The sequence below is a fragment of the Coturnix japonica genome, chromosome 2 (genome assembly GCF_001577835.2).
Source record: "Coturnix japonica isolate 7356 chromosome 2, Coturnix japonica 2.1, whole genome shotgun sequence".
NCBI classification, from domain to species: domain Eukaryota; kingdom Metazoa; phylum Chordata; class Aves; order Galliformes; family Phasianidae; genus Coturnix; species Coturnix japonica.
Genome location: NC_029517.1, coordinates 100,135,250 through 100,156,886, shown reverse-complemented (window position 1 = coordinate 100,156,886; position 21,637 = coordinate 100,135,250). Strand labels below are relative to the sequence as shown.

General features: G+C 37.0%; 1 protein-coding gene across 1 annotated transcript in view; it reads right to left on the bottom strand.

Moving 5' to 3' along the window:
- Nucleotides 1–3,149: 3,149 nt before the first annotated feature.
- The window catches only part of RP1 (RP1 axonemal microtubule associated), a 187,865-nt gene continuing 169,377 nt past the window's right edge, over nt 3,150–21,637 (bottom strand). The window contains exons 50-57 of the mRNA XM_015855578.2: nt 21,299–21,521; nt 17,500–17,654; nt 17,291–17,366; nt 15,172–15,250; nt 14,684–14,966; nt 13,005–13,083; nt 10,068–10,143; nt 3,150–4,545 (exon numbers count right to left, since the gene is read on the bottom strand). Of these exons, the coding sequence (XP_015711064.1) occupies nt 4,491–4,545; nt 10,068–10,143; nt 13,005–13,083; nt 14,684–14,966; nt 15,172–15,250; nt 17,291–17,366; nt 17,500–17,654; nt 21,299–21,521 (1,026 nt within the window). The 3' untranslated portion in view covers nt 3,150–4,490. The remainder of the gene's footprint in view (nt 4,546–10,067; nt 10,144–13,004; nt 13,084–14,683; nt 14,967–15,171; nt 15,251–17,290; nt 17,367–17,499; nt 17,655–21,298; nt 21,522–21,637) is intronic.

The following is a 21,637-nucleotide window of genomic DNA, read 5'->3' as shown; positions in this document are numbered from 1 at the left end:
AACACCTCACTGGGAAGGCACTACCTTTAAGTAAAGCCAATACTTCAGTAAATGAACCAAAGCACAAGTGAAAAGTAAACTGGTAAAATACTTACAAATTTAATGTTAAATTAACATATATTTTTAAAACATATTGAGTATAAGCAGCTATTGCTTGCTTGCTTTACCTTGAGATTATTTTATTTATAGACTACATGTTGAGAAATTTTTGGACTACAAAATTGCCTTTAAAACTGTGAATCATAGAATCACTCAGGTTGGAAAAGACCTTAAAGATCATCAAGTCCAACCACAACCTAACCATACTATCCTAACTCTAACAACCCTCTGCCAAATCTTAGTGGAATAATGTATATATATATGATTTAGAAGTATATTTTCGTCTTTGACATATACTTACATTACATGGTATATTGGGAGCTGTGGTTCCTTGTGTTACGTCTATTTCCAGAATGTTTAGGCATTAAATATATGCCAATACTTTCCACTGCTCACTTAAAGCAACAACAAAAAAGTCCAAGTTTTTGAAGCTAGAATAACTGAAAGCAGCTCTCCCTTAGTGACACCATACTGACTTTAATGTTTGTATGAAAGAAGAAATGATTTCTTAGATTTTCAAAAAAAATTGACTGAAGATTTCATACATTTACATTTATTAATCAGAAATGGGATGTCAGTTACCTTTTATGTTGCTTCATATCATGTATTTTGAAACATAACCAAAGATGAATGTCAATATATAATGAGTGAAGGCAGAAGATATATGGGAAGACCTTGTGGGATGTGAGCCTGCAGCCAGGCTTTGTACAAGGTGCACAACTCTTCCACTGCCATTCTGCATTCAGTAGCCAACAAGACACCAAGCAAATTGCACTTCATTATAAATGGAAAAAGCATTTATGGAATGTCTAGTGGGATATTAAGATGTCCTATGACATCACATTTAATACACAATTAAGAATTTCCAAGAGTTTGGAGGAGAAAACAAACAATTCCTTTATTTCCCCTTTTTGGTTCAGCTGTTTAAAATGAGTTCATGCCAAACAAAAGAGTTGTGACAAGATTCAGGCACAGCACAGCATTGCTTAGCACTGACGAGATCATGGACTTTTCAAGCTTTTTCCTTATGGGGCAGGAGTCCAAGGGAATCTACGATCAGGAGGGGAGTAAACTCTTTGAAAGGGCCGATAATAGCAGGACAAATGGTTTTATGTTGAAGAGGGAAGGCTGGATGTCAGGGGGAAGTTCTTCACTAGGAGAGTGGTGAGGTCCTGGAACAGGCTGCCCAGGGAGATTGTGGATGGCCTGTCCCTGGAGGTGTTCAAGGCCAGGTTGGATGGGGCCCTGGGCAACCTGATCTAGTAATTGTGGAAGTTTGGTGGTCCTGCCAGGCAAGGGGTTGGAGCTTCATGATCCTTAAGGTCCCTTCCAACCCAGGTCATTCTGTGATTCTGTGAACATTTTAAATTGATATGTGAGCAGAGATTTACACCTGCATGCTGGTCTATAGATATTAACAGCTCTCCGGGACTCATTCAAGATTTCTAAGGTAACTCAAATGAGCACTTAGAATGGCCTTTTTTTTTTTTTTTTTTTTTTCTTCTTATTTTGACTCTACTTCCCCCACTGACAGAATAGATACATATAATAAAGCTGCTTATATATACTTGGGAGGAAGGAATCCTTTCTCCAGTATGTACTTGGAATTGCTTGGAGACTAAATGGTTCAATGAGTCAGTAAGAACATTGCTATATATTTTTTTTTCAAATCATTAACAGAAGAAACTGAGACTCATAGGGCTTAAATGGGCAGAAATATGTCAGCTAGATCAATTTAACATATATTTATAAAAGCACACAGGAGTAGATAAGGAAAAAAGGTACAGTTAACTAATAATGGCCTCTTAACACCTTCAGATTGTCATGTTTAAGAGCCTATGCCATGTTTTCAGGCTATATTCTAGCACCTACCTTCCACTTGAAGTTTTCTCTACAGTGCAAAATTCACTGTTACTGCTTCATTGTAGTAATAGCAAGAATAAGAATAATAAAATCCTGCAGCCACTGCCCTCACAGAGATCAGTAAGGACAGGAGGCAGCAGGGAGAGGAAGCAGAAGACAAACCCTTCTCTCTACTGCAGCCCTGCATCTTCCAGCTTGTTGATTTATCTCACTGTTCCTTCCATGGGTGCCAAGTGCCTGGGTCTCTTGCTGACACAGGAGGTCTCATTTCCATGCTACATCTCTTTTTCTTGCAGAGGCACCACTGGTGTCAATATCTGCCCAGGGTCTCTATACACACTGTGGGTGCTGGCAGCTACAAGAGCAAGGCATCTGGTCTGTGCAGCAGAAGCTGAGTGCACATGAGGTGGCACCTCTGCAATGTCTCTGCCTTTGGCCAGTTCTCTTGTCCTTTCCAAGGGACGTGGATTAAGTGACATGTGCCAAACACAGCAGACATCACTGTTTGCCACACGAAAGAGGCAGGTTTGGGGTTTGGCTCCAGTCACAATCTCAGTATGCTAAATGGTATGTCTTTGAAGCAAGACCTGATAAGGAAGTTATGGCATTTCAAGCTTTCTTATCAGAGTGTAATCCCCCAGCAATATGTTCTGCAAGCACCTGCAATACACTTGAAATGAAATGAAGCCCTCTGCTGTGACAGTTTTCCAGTAGTAGAAGGGTAGAGGTGTTTACATGACTGGATGTGGGGGAGTGAATCCAGCACCTTATTTATACTCTGTATGTTCAGAGGAAATAATTTTCAAGTAAGGACACCAGCTGCTGAAAGAGGGTATTCACTGCTAGTAATAAAAAACAGATTAGGAAGGCATTATTTACACTTGATAAATCAGAGATGGCATCAAAGAGAGCTAGTATTACAAACTATTAATGAAAGACATAATAATGAAACAAATCATATAATAGATCACAACGAAGTGATTCAGTGTAATGAATACTGATACTAAGTAAGTGAACTGTGCACTCTGGGGATACAATTTCAAATCCATTCCAGTGCATGTGGTAGCAGCGTAAGCAAAATGAGCACTTTTAGAAGAAACTGACTCTGTTCCATTGCTCACTCGGATCACATCCGCACCTTATACCAGCTTTCCATGTGATGACGTATAAAGTAAATAAAAATGAAATTACCTGCCAAGACCTGTTATATTTGTTTATTACTTTTTGAGTCAACGTAACAATTGAAATCCCATAATCCACGCAGATATCTGACAACATTCCTCATTTCAAAGAATAATGTGAGTAAATAAACATTAAATGTACTGAAAAGCCAGACAACGTTTCATAGAGATTCATTTAATTCTTGTGGTTACAGAAAGTACACTGCTGCTACAAAACATGGTAGTGCCTTGAAGGTGAAACAGATCAAAAATTCAGATCTTTATACAGATTTTAAGTTTTGGAGGTACTAAAAGTAGATCTTTTGATTAAACAGAGTGAGGCCCTGTATAGTTAATACACAGTATTTACATGCTGATCACAAACATCAAACTTCGGCGGTGTGCAACTCATGCTTCCATTTCAGACCTGTCTTTATCCTAAACTCTTTCTCAGTCAACTGCCAGCTCTGACAATACCAAACTAAACATCAAGCCACTTATTATTCACTTCTTATTTTATGCATTTATTGCTAAATATGTTACTATTTATGGTTTGTTTTCAAAAATAATTGGGATTTTTTTGAAGTAATGACATTTGCACATACAGCACTAGAGAGGCAGAGAGAAGCCTAAGAATGGGCACTGCAAAAATAAGCAAGCTGAGCAGGGAGCTGCCTAAGCTAGCTAGTGAGCTACTGCAGTGCTAGTGTGATAAGAGATGATGGAAAAGTCTCTCTTAAGAGACCCTTTGGATCTAAAGGATCTTAGCTGAGGTTCTGGTTCAGCTACAAGATTTTGCAGTCAAATGCCCGTGGGAAGCTTACTGCCACAGGTTGAATGCCTGAATAATAAACTCTTTATTCTTCTCCGTTACAGCCAGGTCTTATGGAAAAAAGGAAGTAACATACAGTATGGCCAAAGAGCAGTGCTGCTTATTTGGAAAATGATTTTGAGGAAATACTAGTTTTAATAAAAATAGGAATTGAAACAGTTTATCAGTTTAATAAAAATTGGCAGATTTGACCCAAGAGCTAACTTTAACTTACTCACAAATTATTACTGAAATAAAAACATGTTACTAAATATGTCTAGTATTATGAATGCTCAACTCAAGTCCACAGAGCCATGTTACAGATTAAAATTTATGTTTTCTAAATTTCAGTCATGCAAAGATTTTGAGCAAATCTAGTAGGATTGGAACACAGTGTTCACATTAGACATGTTTAATTTACTGTGATGTTTTTAATGCATTGTTTTGACATTCCTTCACAGTAATTACAATACCTTCAGAATTATAACATACAAGTAAATCAAACAAGCAGGAATTTGGAGAAGCAGCACACTATGAAAAAATCAGAAAATGATCAGCTATGGATAAAGTCGCACTACGGCGCTACCATTGCTTCCATCCCCAGCAAGCCACCTACAAGGCAAAAAACATTAAAACTTGTCACACAATCATGGAAGCAGAGAAACATAGAATGTCTTGGATTGGAATGGACATTAAAGCTCATCCAGTTCTATTCCACTGCTGTGGGTAGGACTGCCACCCACTAGAGTGGGCTGCCTAGAGTCCCATGTAGCCTGGCCTTGAATGCCTCCAGGGATGGAGCACCCACAACTCTCTGGCAGCCTGTGCCAGTACTTCACCAGTCTCTAAGAACTTTCTCTTTACATCCAACCTAAATCTCCCATATTTTAGTTTGAAACTGCTCCCCCTTGTCCTATCAGACTATGTAAAGTGTGAGTCTCTGCCTTTTTTATGAGCTCCCTTTAAGTACTCAAAGACCACAGTGAGCTCTCCCTGGAGCTTTCTTTTCTGTAGGCTGGAAAAAACAGCTTCCTCAGCCTTTCTTTGTAGAAGTGCTCCATCGCTCTACTCCTCCAGACAGAATCCTTATATTTTTCCCATGCCACCAATCTCTTCCTTTGTCTGAACGTTTCCTTCTTATCCCCCAGTTTGACCAGTAAGTCATTACTCAGCCATGCCATTTTCCTGCTTTGTTGCCATATTTCTTACAGATACATATGGAGAGCTCTTGTACTCTAAGTGGCCTTAAAGAGCTCTGCTCCATTCTTTTGTCCCTGACCTGTTCCTTTGTCCCCAATGACAGACTGCCAAGGGATCTCTACCGCTTATTTCTTAAGCAATCAGAAGCTTGCTCTTCTGAAGTTCAAGACCTTGACTTTGCTCTTTGCCTGTCCATAATCCTTGAGATCATGAACTGAATCAGAGCATGATTGTCACAGCCCAGACTGCCTCCAGTCTTAAGTTCTTTAATAATCTCTGCATTGGTGAGCACCAGATCCAGTAACACTTCTCTTTTGGATGGTTTGTCTAATGCCTGGACCAGGAAGTTATCCTCAGGAGTCTCCTGGATTGCTTACAACCCACTGTATTTCTTTCCCAGCAGACATATGGCTGATTGAAAACATCAGGGTGAGAGCCTGAGAGTGTGATGCTTCTTGTAGCTGAAGCAAGAAGGCCTCATCAACAGGCTCCCCTTGATCAGGCAGCCTGTAGTAGACACCAACCACCAGATGTCTTTTATTAGTCCAGTTTCTAATTTTAACTCACAAGCTTTTAGAAAGATCATGGTTGTTTCTCATAGAAAGTCCTTTGCAACCTATCCATTTCTTAACATAGAGGACAACACCTCTGCTGCTTCTTCCCTGCCTTTTTCTTCTAAAAAGCTTGTAGCCCTTGATAGCAGTGTTCCAGTTGTGTGACCCATCCCATCACGTGACAGATTTCTTATTGCACTATGGTTTCCAGCTTCTCCTGGCTGTTTCACTAGCTGTGTATATTGGTGCAGATGCACTTCATCAGAGCTATTGGCCACACTGCCTTCCCAGAGGAGTCCTCCTTTATTCCTCTGAGACAATTCACAGGCATTTCCCTATTAATTCTCAAAGTGACAATACTCCCTTTTTCTTCTCTGCCACTGAGGAGTACATCCCCTTCCTCTGCTGAATCTAGTTCGAAGCTCTGCTAATCAGTCCAAGCCAGTTTGCTGATGAGAATGTCCTTGCCCCTTCTGGTCAGCTGCTTCTAATGCAACATCAGCATTCCTGGTTCCTTGAGCGTGAGTCTGAGATCTTAGAACCCAAAACTCTGAATACAACACAATCCATGTAGCCAGTTATTCATGAGACCTGTTTGTATCTTTCTGTCTGTGTCCCAGTCTCCAACTGAGAGGACAGAGAAGAACACTATCTGTACTCCTGATCCCTTCACCACAATTCTGAGGGACATCAAATCCCTTTAGATATTTTGTCATCTCCTCTAAGCAGCCTCATCCAATCTGACTCAAAGAGTAGGAATTGATAGCAGCTCTCCAGCTATACTAGGGACAGTAGTCTCCTTGTGATATCACAAACACAGTCCCCCTAGCAGGCAGCACACGAGATGGTACAGATGGCAAATGTGCTTCTCAGCAAGGAACCTCCAATTACTAACACCAATCACCTTTTTTTTGGTGAAACTGGCTGGTTACACCAACTGCTGTGTAGGAGCACTTTGAGAGCAAGGGGGAGATTCCTCCTTCTGCTCTGAACAGAAACAAAGTTCCTGTCTTTCTTGTCTTGCAAGTCAGTCAAATTTACCATCACAGGGCTGTAAGCCAGCTTACTTTTCCCTTGCAGGAACTTAATACAGGGCTGTCACTCAGTCCATGTCAGTGCACAATACCATGCATCAATCTCTCACTTGGATTCCTGGACAGTACACTGCCTGATGAGCTCCTCTCACAACATGGCAACTTGCTCAGAAAGTGCATTGAGCTGGGCACACATGCACCTGTGACTAACACCTCTGCCCTCAGGCCCTGTAGATACTTCCAGGCTCTGGTGATCCCCGTAACTCAGGGTCTGGCCCCTGCCCATACCCCATCAACCTCCCTGGTGAGGGTTGCTGGCTCCTAGCAGCTCTCTCTTGGGTTCCTCCATGAAGGAACCCCTCTGCAAAGCGTGATCCTCCATTCTGTTCCAGAACATGCCTTCACTGGAGCTGATAGCTTCCACTGTATATATCTTATCAAACAAATAAAAAAAGCCTGCTTCTGCACTTTTGGATTAAGAGTTGTAGTACTGACTTATACAAGAGTAACCAACATGATGAAAAGAGTGATTGCTTTAGTATCCATATATGCATAGTTTAAAAGGAACTGTATCAATATATTAAATAAAGGTACATATATTTAATGTCTAGGTTGCTTAACAACAGTGACTGGTAAATTTTTTCATGGAGTGGTTTAAATTAGGATATTTTAGAGTAAGGAAATGTGTCCTGTCTTAGCAGGTTATTGTCTGTATACTTCATACTTCTAATGCCTTCTGGTTGGCTAAGAAAATAATGTGACATACGGTGGACTCTTTCTCCATAACAACCTATGGAGTTTTTATCATTGACTATATGAGAAACAGACCTGAGCTCAGGCAGACTGGTTAACTAATGTAGCTTCTAGCACTTTTGCATGGCTTGTGCCAGACTAGCTAATGTCATTACAACCAGGTAGTGAGAATGGGAGGGATTCCCAGCTGGTATAGCATTAATGTAGCTCACATCTGAAGTTGCACTATTGAACAGCTGGGAAATATCCTTGATGCCAAACAGTTCTAGGCTGCAACAAAACTAATCTTGGCAGATAAAATGCCAAGTTAGTAAAGGATGCACAGCTCCTCTCAGGATTCTCAGTGATGAATATATTTTAGAGATAGCATTTATACCAGAGTTGTCTTTTTTGTTTGGTTGGTTTTTGTTTTTTACCCAGTAGGCTTTGACATGAGAAGCATCTTGTGTGAGCTGGTACAGGGACATGTTCTCATAGTTCCCTATATCCTAGGAGTGGACCATAGTTTCTGGGACAGTGAACACTCTACTTTGGGTATCCTAACTTCTTCTACTGAAATTGTTCTATTTATTTTAAGTGTGTATTCATTAAGGAGAGAACTGGACTCTAAACCACAAGGGTTCCAGGTAAATGTCCTGTTCAGTAGCTGGTATATTCAGTCTGTGTCTGTCAATCCCAGTTTTCTGTTTGAAACGCAAAGAATAACAGTTCTAATAACAGTCCTAGATGAAGTAACAGAGAAAATCTTAAGTCCTAATTCATGTTTGTGATTCAACAGTGTTTGCTCCATATGTGTCTCTTAAATCTTGTGGAACTTTTACCTTAAGATTTTCAGTAAAATTATGGGGAAAAAAATCTCTTAAGAAATAGTTGTTGCAAGCTATCTTTTTAGAGTCTTGCTCAGACTGATGTGGTCTGAGAATGATTACAAGACAAAGAATTGGAGTGCTTAAAAGGCTGGAGAAATAGTCTGATAGGAACCACATACAGTTCAACAAAGAGGTGTGCAAAGCACCTGGGGAGGAACAATCACACTGATAAATACACTCCAGAAGCCAGAAAGACAGAAATCAGCTTAAGAGAAAAGAACCTACAGGTTCTGGTGGAACATGAGACCATAATATACCCTTGCAGAAGAAAAACCAAAAAAACAATATCTTGTACTTCATTAGGGTGAGTGTGCTGGCAGACTGCAGAAGGTGAGCATTCACCTCCATTCAGCACTGGTTGGTCAAAATGACTTCCCAAGGTACCTTCCAAACAGTCAGTGTTTCTTTGAAATCAACTGTCAATTCTCTTCACAGATTATTGCAGAACTGATATTGTAATCTAAGAAATTTTGCTCATGTTCCCTTGCCTAAACTTATGTATCTAGAAGATTAGATAGTACCAGAACATGTTTTTGGAAGAAGATTTATGGAACCTACATGCAAATCTTAGTTGCAGTGCTGTACGGAGATATGCTCTGAGATACTGTATGACATTAATCATATTTGTAAAGCTGGCTCTTGTGACCTGCAGTCCAGGTACTCTCAGCTACTTCAAACAACAACAGGGTTGGATTTGACTTCCATGAATTGTCAAGATCATAGAAACATTTAGAAACATTAAATTAAATATTCTTGGCTACCATTTTTGTTTTCAGGTCACCAGGCAACATCTCTTTTCCTAGATATAAAGAACTTCTAGGTCTTCATACTTGTCTGCTCTCAAGATGCATTAAAATTTTATTTTACACTTAGCAAGACATGAATGTGTTTGCTTCTGTTGCTTACTCTGAAATGTTTTAAGCTGTAAACTGTATACTCTAGTGGACAGTCACTCCAAATATATCTTCCAGTTTGATCTCTAAGTTCTGAAAGTGTATTGTTTCAGTTTGACACTAGAAACTAAGGTGGATTTTCTTTTGTACATTAGAATCTCTTTAGACTAGCAACTCTTTATCTGAATAATTTCCCGTATTTAGATTATTCATACATTATTAAAAGTTCTTTTTCTTTTTTAATCTTAATCATGTTCCACTTAGACAGCTGATGGGTCTAATATACCTTAGACCCATATTAAGTAGATACTGAAACAGAAGGATTCTAGAGTTGCTTTTGTGCAAAAAGAAAACCCCAACAACCTAAAATCCACTGCTTTTCCTTTAGATTTATTATCTTTTCTGCCACAGACTATCATCTATCCACCAGCTCATATTTCTAATTCCATCTCATGTTGGTGTACATATGACATGATACGCTACACACGTGCTAGTGCTTATTTAATGGTTCTCCTGACAGCTTTTGCCTCTTGAAAATAACATGCTATTATCTTCTCTTAGCAAAAATTGTGCCTCGCTCCTCTAAAGTCACCCAGTTTAAATAACTTGGAAAAATACAATGTCTTTCTCTGTATATTCTGACAAATTGAAATGAGAAGAAAGGTTCGAAAGTTACTGAGAATGGACTGACAGAAACACAGCAGTGTTTCAAAAATTCTCACTGCTTTAGGAAATCAGAAAAGAAACAACTGAGAGACTAAAAAGTCTGGTAGTAGTTATTGGGATGAAGAAAACAGCATCTATGGAATAACAGTGAACTGATCTACTGACCTGTTACAGTTGAAGCAATACACTGAATTCCTGGATGCATCCATGATTTCTACTTTTTCCAGAAACCAGCCACTTGCTTTAAAGCAAAGAAAAAAGAAATATATATACATATACAAAACACATCTAAAACACAAATAAAGCACAAGGAAGGTTTCTCATCTCATTTCCAAATCTGCGTGGTTCAATACTTTTGAATGTACCCATTATCAGTAATACAACTGGAATGTTGATAATTCAAATGGAATTGTTACAGTTTTATAGAGAAAATCTATGATGATTTTGATGTAAACATAAAGGAATTTTTTTATTACAACTTAACTCATTTTTCCACATTGAATGGAGCCAGTATAAGACAAATGAAACAGTGCATGGCAATACTGAATACATTATTGAAATCCCATTTTACCTTTCCCTATAGTCTGAAATAGAGGGGTGGACTGACAAGATGGCATCAGACATGAAAGTGTGTGTGAAGCAAAGGTGTATCATTGAATTCCTCTGTGTGGAAAAAATGGCACCCACTGATATTCATCAACACTTGTTGAACATTTATGGAGACCAAGCAGTGGATGTGAGCACAGTGAGGTGGTGTATTTCAGGAGTAGGGATGGTGACAGCGGGTCACTTCCATTGGTGCAGATTTTATGAGCACAACATTCGGGTTCTTGTTCATTGCTGGTGAAAATGCATAGCTAATAGTGATGACTATGTTAAAGAACAGTCTTTTGTATCTGGGAATTTGCTCTATCAAATTGTGTAATTGTGCTCTATATATATATATATGTGTGTGTGTGTGTGTATATACTGAAAAATTCTCATGTTCACATTTCTCAGGTAGCAGTGATTCAGAAGAGCATCTACATTTAGGCCAATGTTTGTATATGTTCTAGCTTTAAGAAAGTGTTTAATACTCTAGTATAGCCAACTATCTTGTTGGCAGAAAAAATACCATCATTCTTGTGCCAAAGCTTTCTATTTCATGTAATATTTAAATATGATGTTTTTAAAATAAAGTTTCATTATACTGAAATGCAGAGTTTATGCTGATGTCTTTAGTTGTGTTTGCCAATGCAAATACTTAATAACAACATTTAAAAGACTAATTAGAATCACACTGATATTTCTAGAAGCTGAAAGCATTTTGGTATTCTTTGCATAATCTAGAGATTTTGATATTCCAATATTTAAAGAAAGAATCATACAGGCTAACAACCAAAATAATTTTAATTCTAAGTAAGCTAAAAATATAGTGTAAAAATATTTTCATATTGTACCAACTTAGATAAACATAAAGGTAAAAAGGTAACATTTCTCAACTTCCATGGACTTTTTCAAACAATTATCTAGAATAACTAGGTCATAAAGGTGCCCAGGTTTTTTATCTTCAATTCACAGGAGTCATTTATTGAAATTGTGAAGTATTTTTGGAACTTCTTTAATGAAATTTTGTGAATGCTTTAATATATCATGGACTCTACTTGGAATATATGACCTTTCATGAAATCTCGTAATTCAGAGTCAAGATTATTAGCAATAAAATTTTACAGTCTCTCAGATTTACACAGCACTTTATAAACAAATATTAAGCTATATTTGCTCTCTTGAAAAGTTTATAAGCTTATGCTTTATCCTGTATTGACAAAACTCCAGCAGACCTCACTGAAAGCTCCAAGTATAAAGAAATACAGAAGCAGATAGGATAGATTAGCAAACACAAATACCGTTTCAAAGAGTTGCTACCTTTGCGGAAGCTTGTACAGATAACAGTTGATGTGACAAAGGGTGTTTGGAGATAATTTCAGAGAAGAAAATATAGGAAGGAAGAAATGGATTTAACATGAATTACCACTCACCAGCTGTGCTAGGAAGGCAGTCTTAACAACTATACTATGTTGATCAAGATACAAGGAGGAAAGGTAATATTGATGGTTTGGGACCCAGGAAATAGAGTTTAACCTGCATTTACTCTGTAGACTTCTGTGCAACTCTCAGAGCACTGAAAGCCTGCTGATGTAGAATTCCCTGGTGTTAAACTGAATTGTACACAGCAGCTAATAGTAATAAAATGAAAGTCAGCGGGCCGATTTTATTTCAAAAGATTATATATACTTTCTGAGTTTTCAATACCATCACATGTTTGACATGATTGGGTAATCAGAAAAATCCTGTTCAACTTTTGCCTAGATCTAACACTTACAGAATTCTGCTTGGTTCATCCTAGGTATGATAAACTCTTGTCACTTTATAAATAAGGTGGGGTTTTTTGTTTTGTTTTGTTTTTAAAACTATTATTTTTATTTTTTTAAAGCCCAAATACGTTTCATTTTTACCAGATAAGTTTAGTTCACTTGACTGGAATATGTCAATACAATGAGACCTTTTTGACTCAAGATGCACACTAACTGGAAATTCTACTCAAATATTTGTATCTCCATAGTTTGTTCATTGTTGGTTTTTTGTTTGTTTGTTTCATAACTCCACTACATGTTCAAAATACTACACATTGAAGTGTCCTATCTTATGTTTTGATAAGATTCAGGCATTAGATATTCTGTGGAATACAATTTATCTGGAAACAGTTTTTGTCATAGTCATTTGTTTTGTACTTTTTTCTTTGATCTGATGCACTACGATGTTTTCCTTATAGTTTAACTTTACAAGAAGAAAATGCCATGTGTTAAGGCAGTTTTATGTTATTCAACATGTTTAATAAAAGATTTGGCTGAGCAATGATTGAAGTATAAAACTTTCAGAGTTGTGTACTAACTAGATCTCTGCTAGAAAAGGTAAAATCAAGGAAAATCTGATAGGAATAGGAGTAGTGTAAGCAAGAGAAGTCAAACTGACCTTATTTGTATACAGATTCATGCTAAATGTCAGTCAAGTCTTTAGGTAGATGAGTTTTACAAGCTTATAGAACACATGTGGTATACTTACCAAATCCTTTTCCATCATGACCAATTTCAATTGAATGTAGGCTTCCTAATTTTTTAGTCTTTATCTTGAATGTATCAACCTTTAATTTTGAAAAATAGTTATTAAAAATATTATGTAAATTTTTGGAAACGTATACCTTCATTCAGATCAGTTTCAAATTTAAATCAAGTGTAAAAATATCAGTTCAAAATACATGGCTAACACCTGGTATGGTTTATGGTTAGTGAAGACTTTTGGCAGAGATTTGCTCCTATTAGGTCTCAGGTAAACCTGAAAGATTTGTTTTTCAACTTAAGTAGGAGAATCTTTATCTGTTTCCCAACTTCCATATAACAGAAAATATTTTGCTAGATATTATGAATTCTCAACTGATGCAATATCTTCTTTAATCTTTTTAGTTTACAATACACAAATAGATGCTCAAGAATGCATAAAATAAAGGATTTTACACAATGTAGCATTATATGTTATGATACTACGAGATATTTCATTTAAAATATACCCTCATATCATATTACAGATTTAAATAGAGAAAAATTAGATCACTTTTTTCATAAGGCATTCCTTAAGAATGTCAATGGCTCACATTGACTTAGCGAAATTGGTAATTAGCTAACAATGCAATTTGTGTGCATCTAATCTTTTTTCAAAGAGCAACAATACTACCAGTGTGCTACTAGACAAGATGCTCTTTTGCTTGCTCCTGCCTATAGGTTACTAGTCCTATAATATTCTCAGTATGAAAAACAATGCATTATAAAGATCTTTTAAGATATATCCACAGACCACCTAGCTGAAAAAAAAAAAAAAACCAAAAAAAAACCAAAAACAGCAACAACAAAAAAACTTGAACAAAATTGCAAGTAAAAAGATTCTCAATATTGCTAGAAATAATGAAGTAGATCTTACAAGGAAGATATTTCAATGGATGTTTTAATTATTCAGTCATTACCTTCAAGAAATTCAAAGGAGAAAGTAATGAGAAATGTATTTTTTTTCTTGCTGCGTAAGGGTAACCATCATTATACTGCATTGCACATGTGATGAGGAAGTGGAGGAATTCCTTTGCTAAATTAAAATGTTTGTTAAAAAGAGGACAGCATTCAGTTGATGAACTAGAATGTCTTGCAGAGAATCATCATTTTATGGATGGATTTGCACCTGAACTATGAGTCTCTGAATATCCTAAGTATGATGGATATCAACATTAGGCTTGCATACATGGTTCCATTTTGTCTGGCTGTAGGCTTATGCATTCAGCGAGGCTCACTGCATCAGTTTCCATGGCAAAGTAAAATGATGGGATGCAAGAGACTGATAAATTATCAAGCATAATATTCAAAGTTTGTGTAACAGCAAGGAATATTGCACATACATGCACATGCACAGGCAATGCATGCTGTGGATTTCAGAACAGGGAAATGCAATGGGGCAGTTAAGTGGAATCAATATGAGGATGCGTATGGGACTATGAGAACTGCAATACAGCCAGCTAGACACAACAGAGTAAAATGTTCCTTGGTAACTCTGGAGAAAAGGCTAAACACAGAGATAGCTGAGACTATATCTCATGTAACAATGAGAAAACCAGGATAAATGCTTGAAGTTTTGTAAAGCTCTTGCACAGATTTCATATTTACTTCCCCAATCTATAAATTCATAGAAAACTATATGCTCACCATTCCTTTTTCAAAGGGATCTTGATGCTCCAATGACTGAGAGAGGTGAAATACTTCGGATTTGTTTTCATTCCCGAATAAAATAATATGCACACCGGCATCAGTTCCTGCCCCCATTTTGTCACCTGTGTATACTTTGATAGTATAGTCTGCCTGATTTCCTGATCGGCTTCCTCCTTTATTTAAGTCATTTATGCCATTCTTTTGTTTGTCTCCTCCAATAACAAAAGATACTGGGATTTCTCTCTGTATTGCTGGTTTATTTGGATCCACAGAAAATGCTCTGCAAAACAAAACCCCATAATTTTTTGGAGTAAGTAAACCGTATGTTAAATAAAAAACCCCTATGAGTTTATATGGAACAGTTGAAGATGGACTTTAAAATACTATACATTGACTCACTCATTTCTGGCAATTTTATTCCAGTGCCTCCTTACTGTTTTCAAATATTATTCGACAAAACAATTAGCTTTACATATGATACTTACTCATTCACTTCAAACACATAGATAGGATGATCCTTTGCAGATTCTTTCAAATGCAATTTTTCAATGTCCATTTTGCAGTCTACAAAGAAGCAAATAAAATATAGCCATAATATTTTACTGCACATCTTGGAATTAGTGTCTGATGATGATGTAACAGTGTCTTTCATACTACATTAGAATATCACTTACTAATTTATTTATAACAATTGTCTATAAGATCCTGGTATCGTCCCAACATCCCTTATTTTGTTTCTACTTAAAACGTCTACTTAGAAACTTAGGAGTAAGCATTTTCTATGTCTTTGTGAAGTATTGGATTGATGGTCTCACCACACTTGGAAGGGTATGCAGAACAGATTCAGCATGATTCAAGTTCATTAGAATAGGGAGAGTAGGAATATGTGTCTGATGTTTCCTCCTCAGTTGACAAGAGTTGGAACTCTGTTCCACACTCAGCACAAAGATTTACTGAATGGCAAATATGAAGGAAGTTCAACTTTTTGTATATCTCTGTTATATGAGAAAAACTGCTCTTTGAATTGCAATTTTGAATTTTCTGCTGGGGGCTAGTTGTGAAGCCCACTTGCTTTCTCTTTTCTTGTATAATTTTTCTGTGCAGCACTTTTAAGCAAACTGCATCCTGATGTCTTCTGCTGTGGTCCAAGTCCCTTTAATTACATCAATAGGACCAGGCTCTTGGAGAGGAATTCAGGACATGGTGCAGCACTCATGACCTGCCCAGATAGACCATTAAAAAAAAAACAGAAGCTCAGGGATCTCAAACTATGCATGTAGTGAGGAAAGAGCCATCTGATCTTAAAATTCATACACTAAAGAGCTTTGTTCTTGGGGATTTTTTGTTCAAAGTCTCCATACAAACAAGCCAAGAAAACCCCTAAACATAGTGCAGACATCCTCTTTATCCAAAGTGCTCCATCATTTTAAGAAATTCCTTTGGAAGAAATCTATTATACATCTCCCCAATCTTCTCTTCATAGCACACACATAGCCAGTGAACCCTGAAGTCCCTCCTCTGTAAACCATGTTTTCAAACCTTGTCTGTCATGTTCTCTGCGGTGCCTTTTGGAAATGTGTAATTGCCATATTGAATGACTGTCCATCAGACAGATGCTGTAGTTAACTTTCATGACTGGAACTGCAGGAATGAAATGTAGTGAGCACCCAACAGCAGCCTGACAGGGCTATCTCCATCCTTCCCTCTCCCACTGTAATACATTTAGCTTCACATCAAGTCTTTACTGAAGCCTCTACAAGCTGAGTAGATCATGCCACGGTGCAGAACACATTGACTACACAATCAGTATGTTCACGCTTACTGGCCAAATCTCTTTGATGATTATACACATTTTTCAAATTTGGTTGAAACTGGGTGGTAAGTTTAAAATAAAAATATTATGATGAGGAGCCAACAGATAGGCTAAGAAGACAGAGAAAACAGAAGTGTATAACCCTTGATTTTCAGGAAAGCCATCTGATAATGGTCCACTGTAATACGCAGTAAATAACAATTTGCAATTATAGAGCAGTTTTCATTATTGGATTTGAAAATATTTTACAGTAATGCTTGAAAATGTTTATACAAAATATTCCTTAGTGGCATGATAGCCATCCTAAAGATGAGGCATAGAGGAGTGAAAGTTTTGGCACTTTTAAAGGAATTTGGTGGCAAAACTACTGTTTGCCTAAAAGAGGTAATATCTCCTTCATATTACAGTAAGAAAACAGAACAGCTGGGGAAAACAACAAAATTATCTGTATCACAGAAGGACAGCTGAACAATACCGGTTTCTTAAGTTAGAATTATTTCTCATACCCAGTACTAATAACATAATTATTTATCTTCTGTTTTTCTTTCTTGTATGTAAAGGCATATTTTACTTTCTTAATGATTAATGGTACAGGTTTCAGAACCAGGGATTTTAAAATATCAAAATGTAATATTTTTTGTTATTAAATATTATGATTTTTAGAACACAGCAGAAGTAAATAAATCTGGCAACTCTGGTAGCGATTGCACTGCCTTTAATAGGAGTTAAGCTGTGTGATTCACATAACTAACTTTAGAGAGAATATTAAAAAGAATTTAAAAGAATGTTACCTTTCTCACTGCTGATCATGAGAACAACTTTGTCCACTTCTCCCAGTTCAACAGCATCCATGATAACAAGAAATGACTAAAATAGAAGTATTCAGCATTACAATCTTAAACCATATAGTATTAAGTGTATAAGAAGACCTGAAAAGAATGTTTAGGAAGTACAAGGAAAGATTAAATGTTAAATTTAAGAGTAATTTAAAGTAGAGTACCTCATTGTTATCACCCTGCTGGACATTTTGCAATGACCAGAGAAGGGATCTGTCCCCTGTGTCACCATGAGTACCATATATACACGCAGTCATGTGCACCACTCTTCTGTCAGTCAAAATGTTTCTTGAAAATACTGTAAGATGATATGTAACCACTGCAATATCAAGCAGAAAGAGTCATGTTAATACCATTCCACAACCTTTCCCAGCTATTTTACAATATCACAATGTGCACTCAGGTGAAATTAAAAATTACACTTGACAATTATAATAAAACTTGATTTTTTCCCACATATTTCCATAGTACTGTCCTTTGAATATCTTGAACACTAGTGGTTCTAATGCCTTTAAGTGAGAGACAAAGGATAAACTACCACAGTTATTTACTTGTTTCTTTTAAATGGCAAATGCCTAATAGATAATTTCTTAATGAGTTCCATACTTATAAATCACTTTGGGGATTTAGCTGGGGAGATAAGTTCTCCAGATTTCATCATCTAAGAGATGAGAAGAAAAGCTTCCTGTATGTAGTCCACAACACCTAAGGTCCTATTTTGAACTTCATTGTAGAGGAGCACGCCCTCTGATTACATAGTGAGCCCTAGAAGACAAATCTATCTTGACAGAAGTTGGCACTCATGAGTTTGGGCAGTTTATGATTTATGCAATGGTTATAACATTTACCTAATTGAAGACAAGATAAGAATATCTGAACACTGTTAGAAGTAAATACATTCACAGAGCTTCTGTTTATATTCATTTGCATTTTATTCACAGAATCAAATCATGTGAGCATTCTGAATCTTTTAATCATGTATCTATCTTCTCCTTTGTATTCCTACAGACACCTTGGTAGAAGGAGATGAATCTTGGACTTGCAGAAGGTTTCTGCAAAAATGGCTAAAAGCTTAGATAAAGACAGTGAGTATTTGCAGACTACTTGCTTCTTTTGGAAGTTCAGAGGACAAAGTGCAGGCACAACAAATAGTAGGATGTTGTTATTAGCTTTCAGGCCTAATGATCACCTAAAAACTGAGTATAGAACAGGAACCAGCTCTTGTCTTGATTCCCCAACATCACTAATATGGATAGAACAGACTCTTGATGCATGCATACTGTAATTGAGCAAGTGCATGGAAATAAATCTAAAGTGCCAAAGAAGTATACAGTTTTATCTGTAAAGGTAAAGCTTACAAAAAGCCCAGGATGGAGCTGAGTTTAAAATGGAAATAAAAAATTGATGCTGCCTAAGTAACAATAAATCATGGCATGGAAAGATATTGGAGAAAAGATGAAATACAATGACTGAATGGGATATGGTACTGTTTCAAACAAGATGAAGAACAAGGAGAAGAAAAAATGTGCTTGGTCAGGGACACAATGCAACCACTAGGTCACAACAAAGAAGAAAGACATCTTAGTGGTGTTATTTTCAGCTGTAGCTTTGATTTTATAAGTGATCTATTTTTATTATACTTAATCTCTGTTTTGATACAAACTCCCAGATCTCAAACCTGAGATGTGAAGCTAGGATGGCATTCAGCAGGCTCACTTTGAGGGTCAGTGTTAGGGACAGACAAGTGAGACTGCTCCATGAGGGAGGATGAGACTGGATCTGGGAGTGAGCCCAGCTAAGCAAAGCCCTTAGTGTCCAGGAAACAGCCCTGGAATGTCTGTACACTGCAGGCAGTACCATTAACAATTCCAAACATGACCAAAGATGAAACAGATCCAGAAATCATCCTAATGGTCCAATTGGGAACAACAGGAGAAGGGGCTGGAGAAAAGGCCAAAGACAGAACTGAATACAAGGCTATAACATAAGTCCTAAATCCATTCAGGATACAGGGCCAGAGACAGGAAGAAAAGCAAGTGTACATCTAGCATAGCTCTGGCATGACTCTAAATGATTGTCCTATGCTCATGTGCAGGAAGTGGCTGGAGGCCCCAGGTGAGGGCCCCTGACAGTCTGCAGCCAACTGAAGTTTGATTGAACCAGACTGACCAGATTAAAGAGTGGATAGAACTGGCAAATAAATTCTACAAAGAGGGACAATGGAAGGAAACCAATGAAGGAAAGGGTAGAGGGCTAAAATGCTTTAAAAGTGTCTTTGTTCAGGCTGTGGGATCAAACAATCACATAAGTGGGTAGATGAGCTTTTATAGCTGTAGTGAATGTAATATACTGGAAGTAGGAAAAATGAAAACTCTGAAATTACATTCAGTGGGGCAAATGCTACAGAGAAATTATTTTGTATATACAGAGGTTGGAGGTCTCTCCCCATTAATACACCCAAACACAGCTAGTTCTAGGATTTGCCCTGTGTTTCATCAGCTGCATTTTGATAGCTTAAAATTAGCCATTAGGATACGCTTCATCACAGTCCCAAGTACAGAATAATAATAATAATAATAAAAGAACAACCAAGAAATGAAATTCTAAGGCACTATAAGAATGAGGGTATACTGAGCTGCATCTGAAATTAAAGAGCACAAAGCTTTTAGTTAAGGTGATTATGATCAGCTGCTTTTCATTCCAATTAATGCATTACTGGTTTTCTTTCAGCTGACAAAAAGAAAACCAAGGAGAAAATAAATTAGATTTAGAAATCTGGCAGAGAAGCAGATCTGTTTTGCACCATAAATTTCAAGTAGGTTTGTTTCTAAAAGATCACTTTGAACTCCATGGAGGCCACCTGCTGTGGAGCTGCTTAAGGCTCTTGGACATAAAATGGCAAAGATATGGGGGAATGTGCTTCATATTGCCCCAGTTTTTTCTTCCTTGTGGTTACAAATCCCTCAATGAGGGATAAACCATATGTGGAAGGAAACACATGCAACAACAATTAATTTCTGATTTGTTTCTCTTTTACTTAAACACATCGACAATATAATACCTATACCTTCTCTGTGTGTGTTTTGTTGTTTTTTTTTAACCAACCCACAAAGAATAGGGAAGTGACTTTTTTTCAACCAAGAAGTCAACAGTGGAGCCAGAGTAAGAACCAAAGTCACTAGGGTTCTAGTCTCTCTGCCTATTTATCTTCCATAATGTATCTTACTGCCTGTGTTTCTGTGTGTGTGTACATCTACCTTCAATACATCTGCATGAGGGTAATCTGTCTTTTACAAGGGGCAGTCTTGTGCTTGTATTACTCTGAAGGACATTTTTGTTTCAAACCTGTTTATAGGAGGCAAAAACTATGACACCTTACTCTGTATCTATACTGTGCAAATCTTTGCTTCAAGTGAAAATAACATGAAAGACAATTGTTGAGCTAGTTTTAACAGCCAAAACTCTGTGTTGTGCCTAAGAGTAATAATAAAACTTATGTTTACATGTCATTTTGAGCTGGTTTTCTATTTTTTTTTTTTTAATTCCTTCACCAAGAATATTGTTTTGAACATACAAACAAAAAACATCGCTTAATAAGAAGACATGAAAATAATAATGCTATAAAAATCGTGTTGTTAATGTCAGTAATATGAACAGATGAAGACTAAACACAGAAGAACAGAAATATTATGATGCTGCAAGAAAGAAATATACCTTAACATTATTCTATATAGCTTTTAATAACAGTTCTGTACAAGAAAGTAAGTATTGCACTTCACACTTTATGATACACAGGAATTAAGCTGAGTTGATAGCATTTTCCTTAGCATATTTTAAACTCTTATCCAGACTTTATGAATCATTAAATAAAGACAATAAAATTTTCTGTTTTGGTAAACTGTAATATCAAGACATGTTAACTTCAGGGACCACTCTACTATCTTTATGCATGTTCTTACCTACCAGAAAGTGCTTCTTTTAATGGCCACTCTACAGGGAATTCAATCCATCTGTCTCCATTAAGAGAAAGAGGAAGTGTTTTATTTATAGTGAGACTAAAGGTATCCAGGGTTGATGTGTTCTGCATTTTAAAGTGATGAAGAGACAACTGTGATATGTTGCTTTCCAAACTCTGGAGTCCAAGTCTGACTTTATAAACCATACCCAAATCGGATGGTAAATGTATCTAGGAAGTAAGAAAAACAAAACCCTATAAGTTAGAAATGAAGATACACTGATACGTCCATAACTAATTCAAAGGAAGAGGGAAAGTTTCTCCTAAGGGATCAGCAATGATGTAGC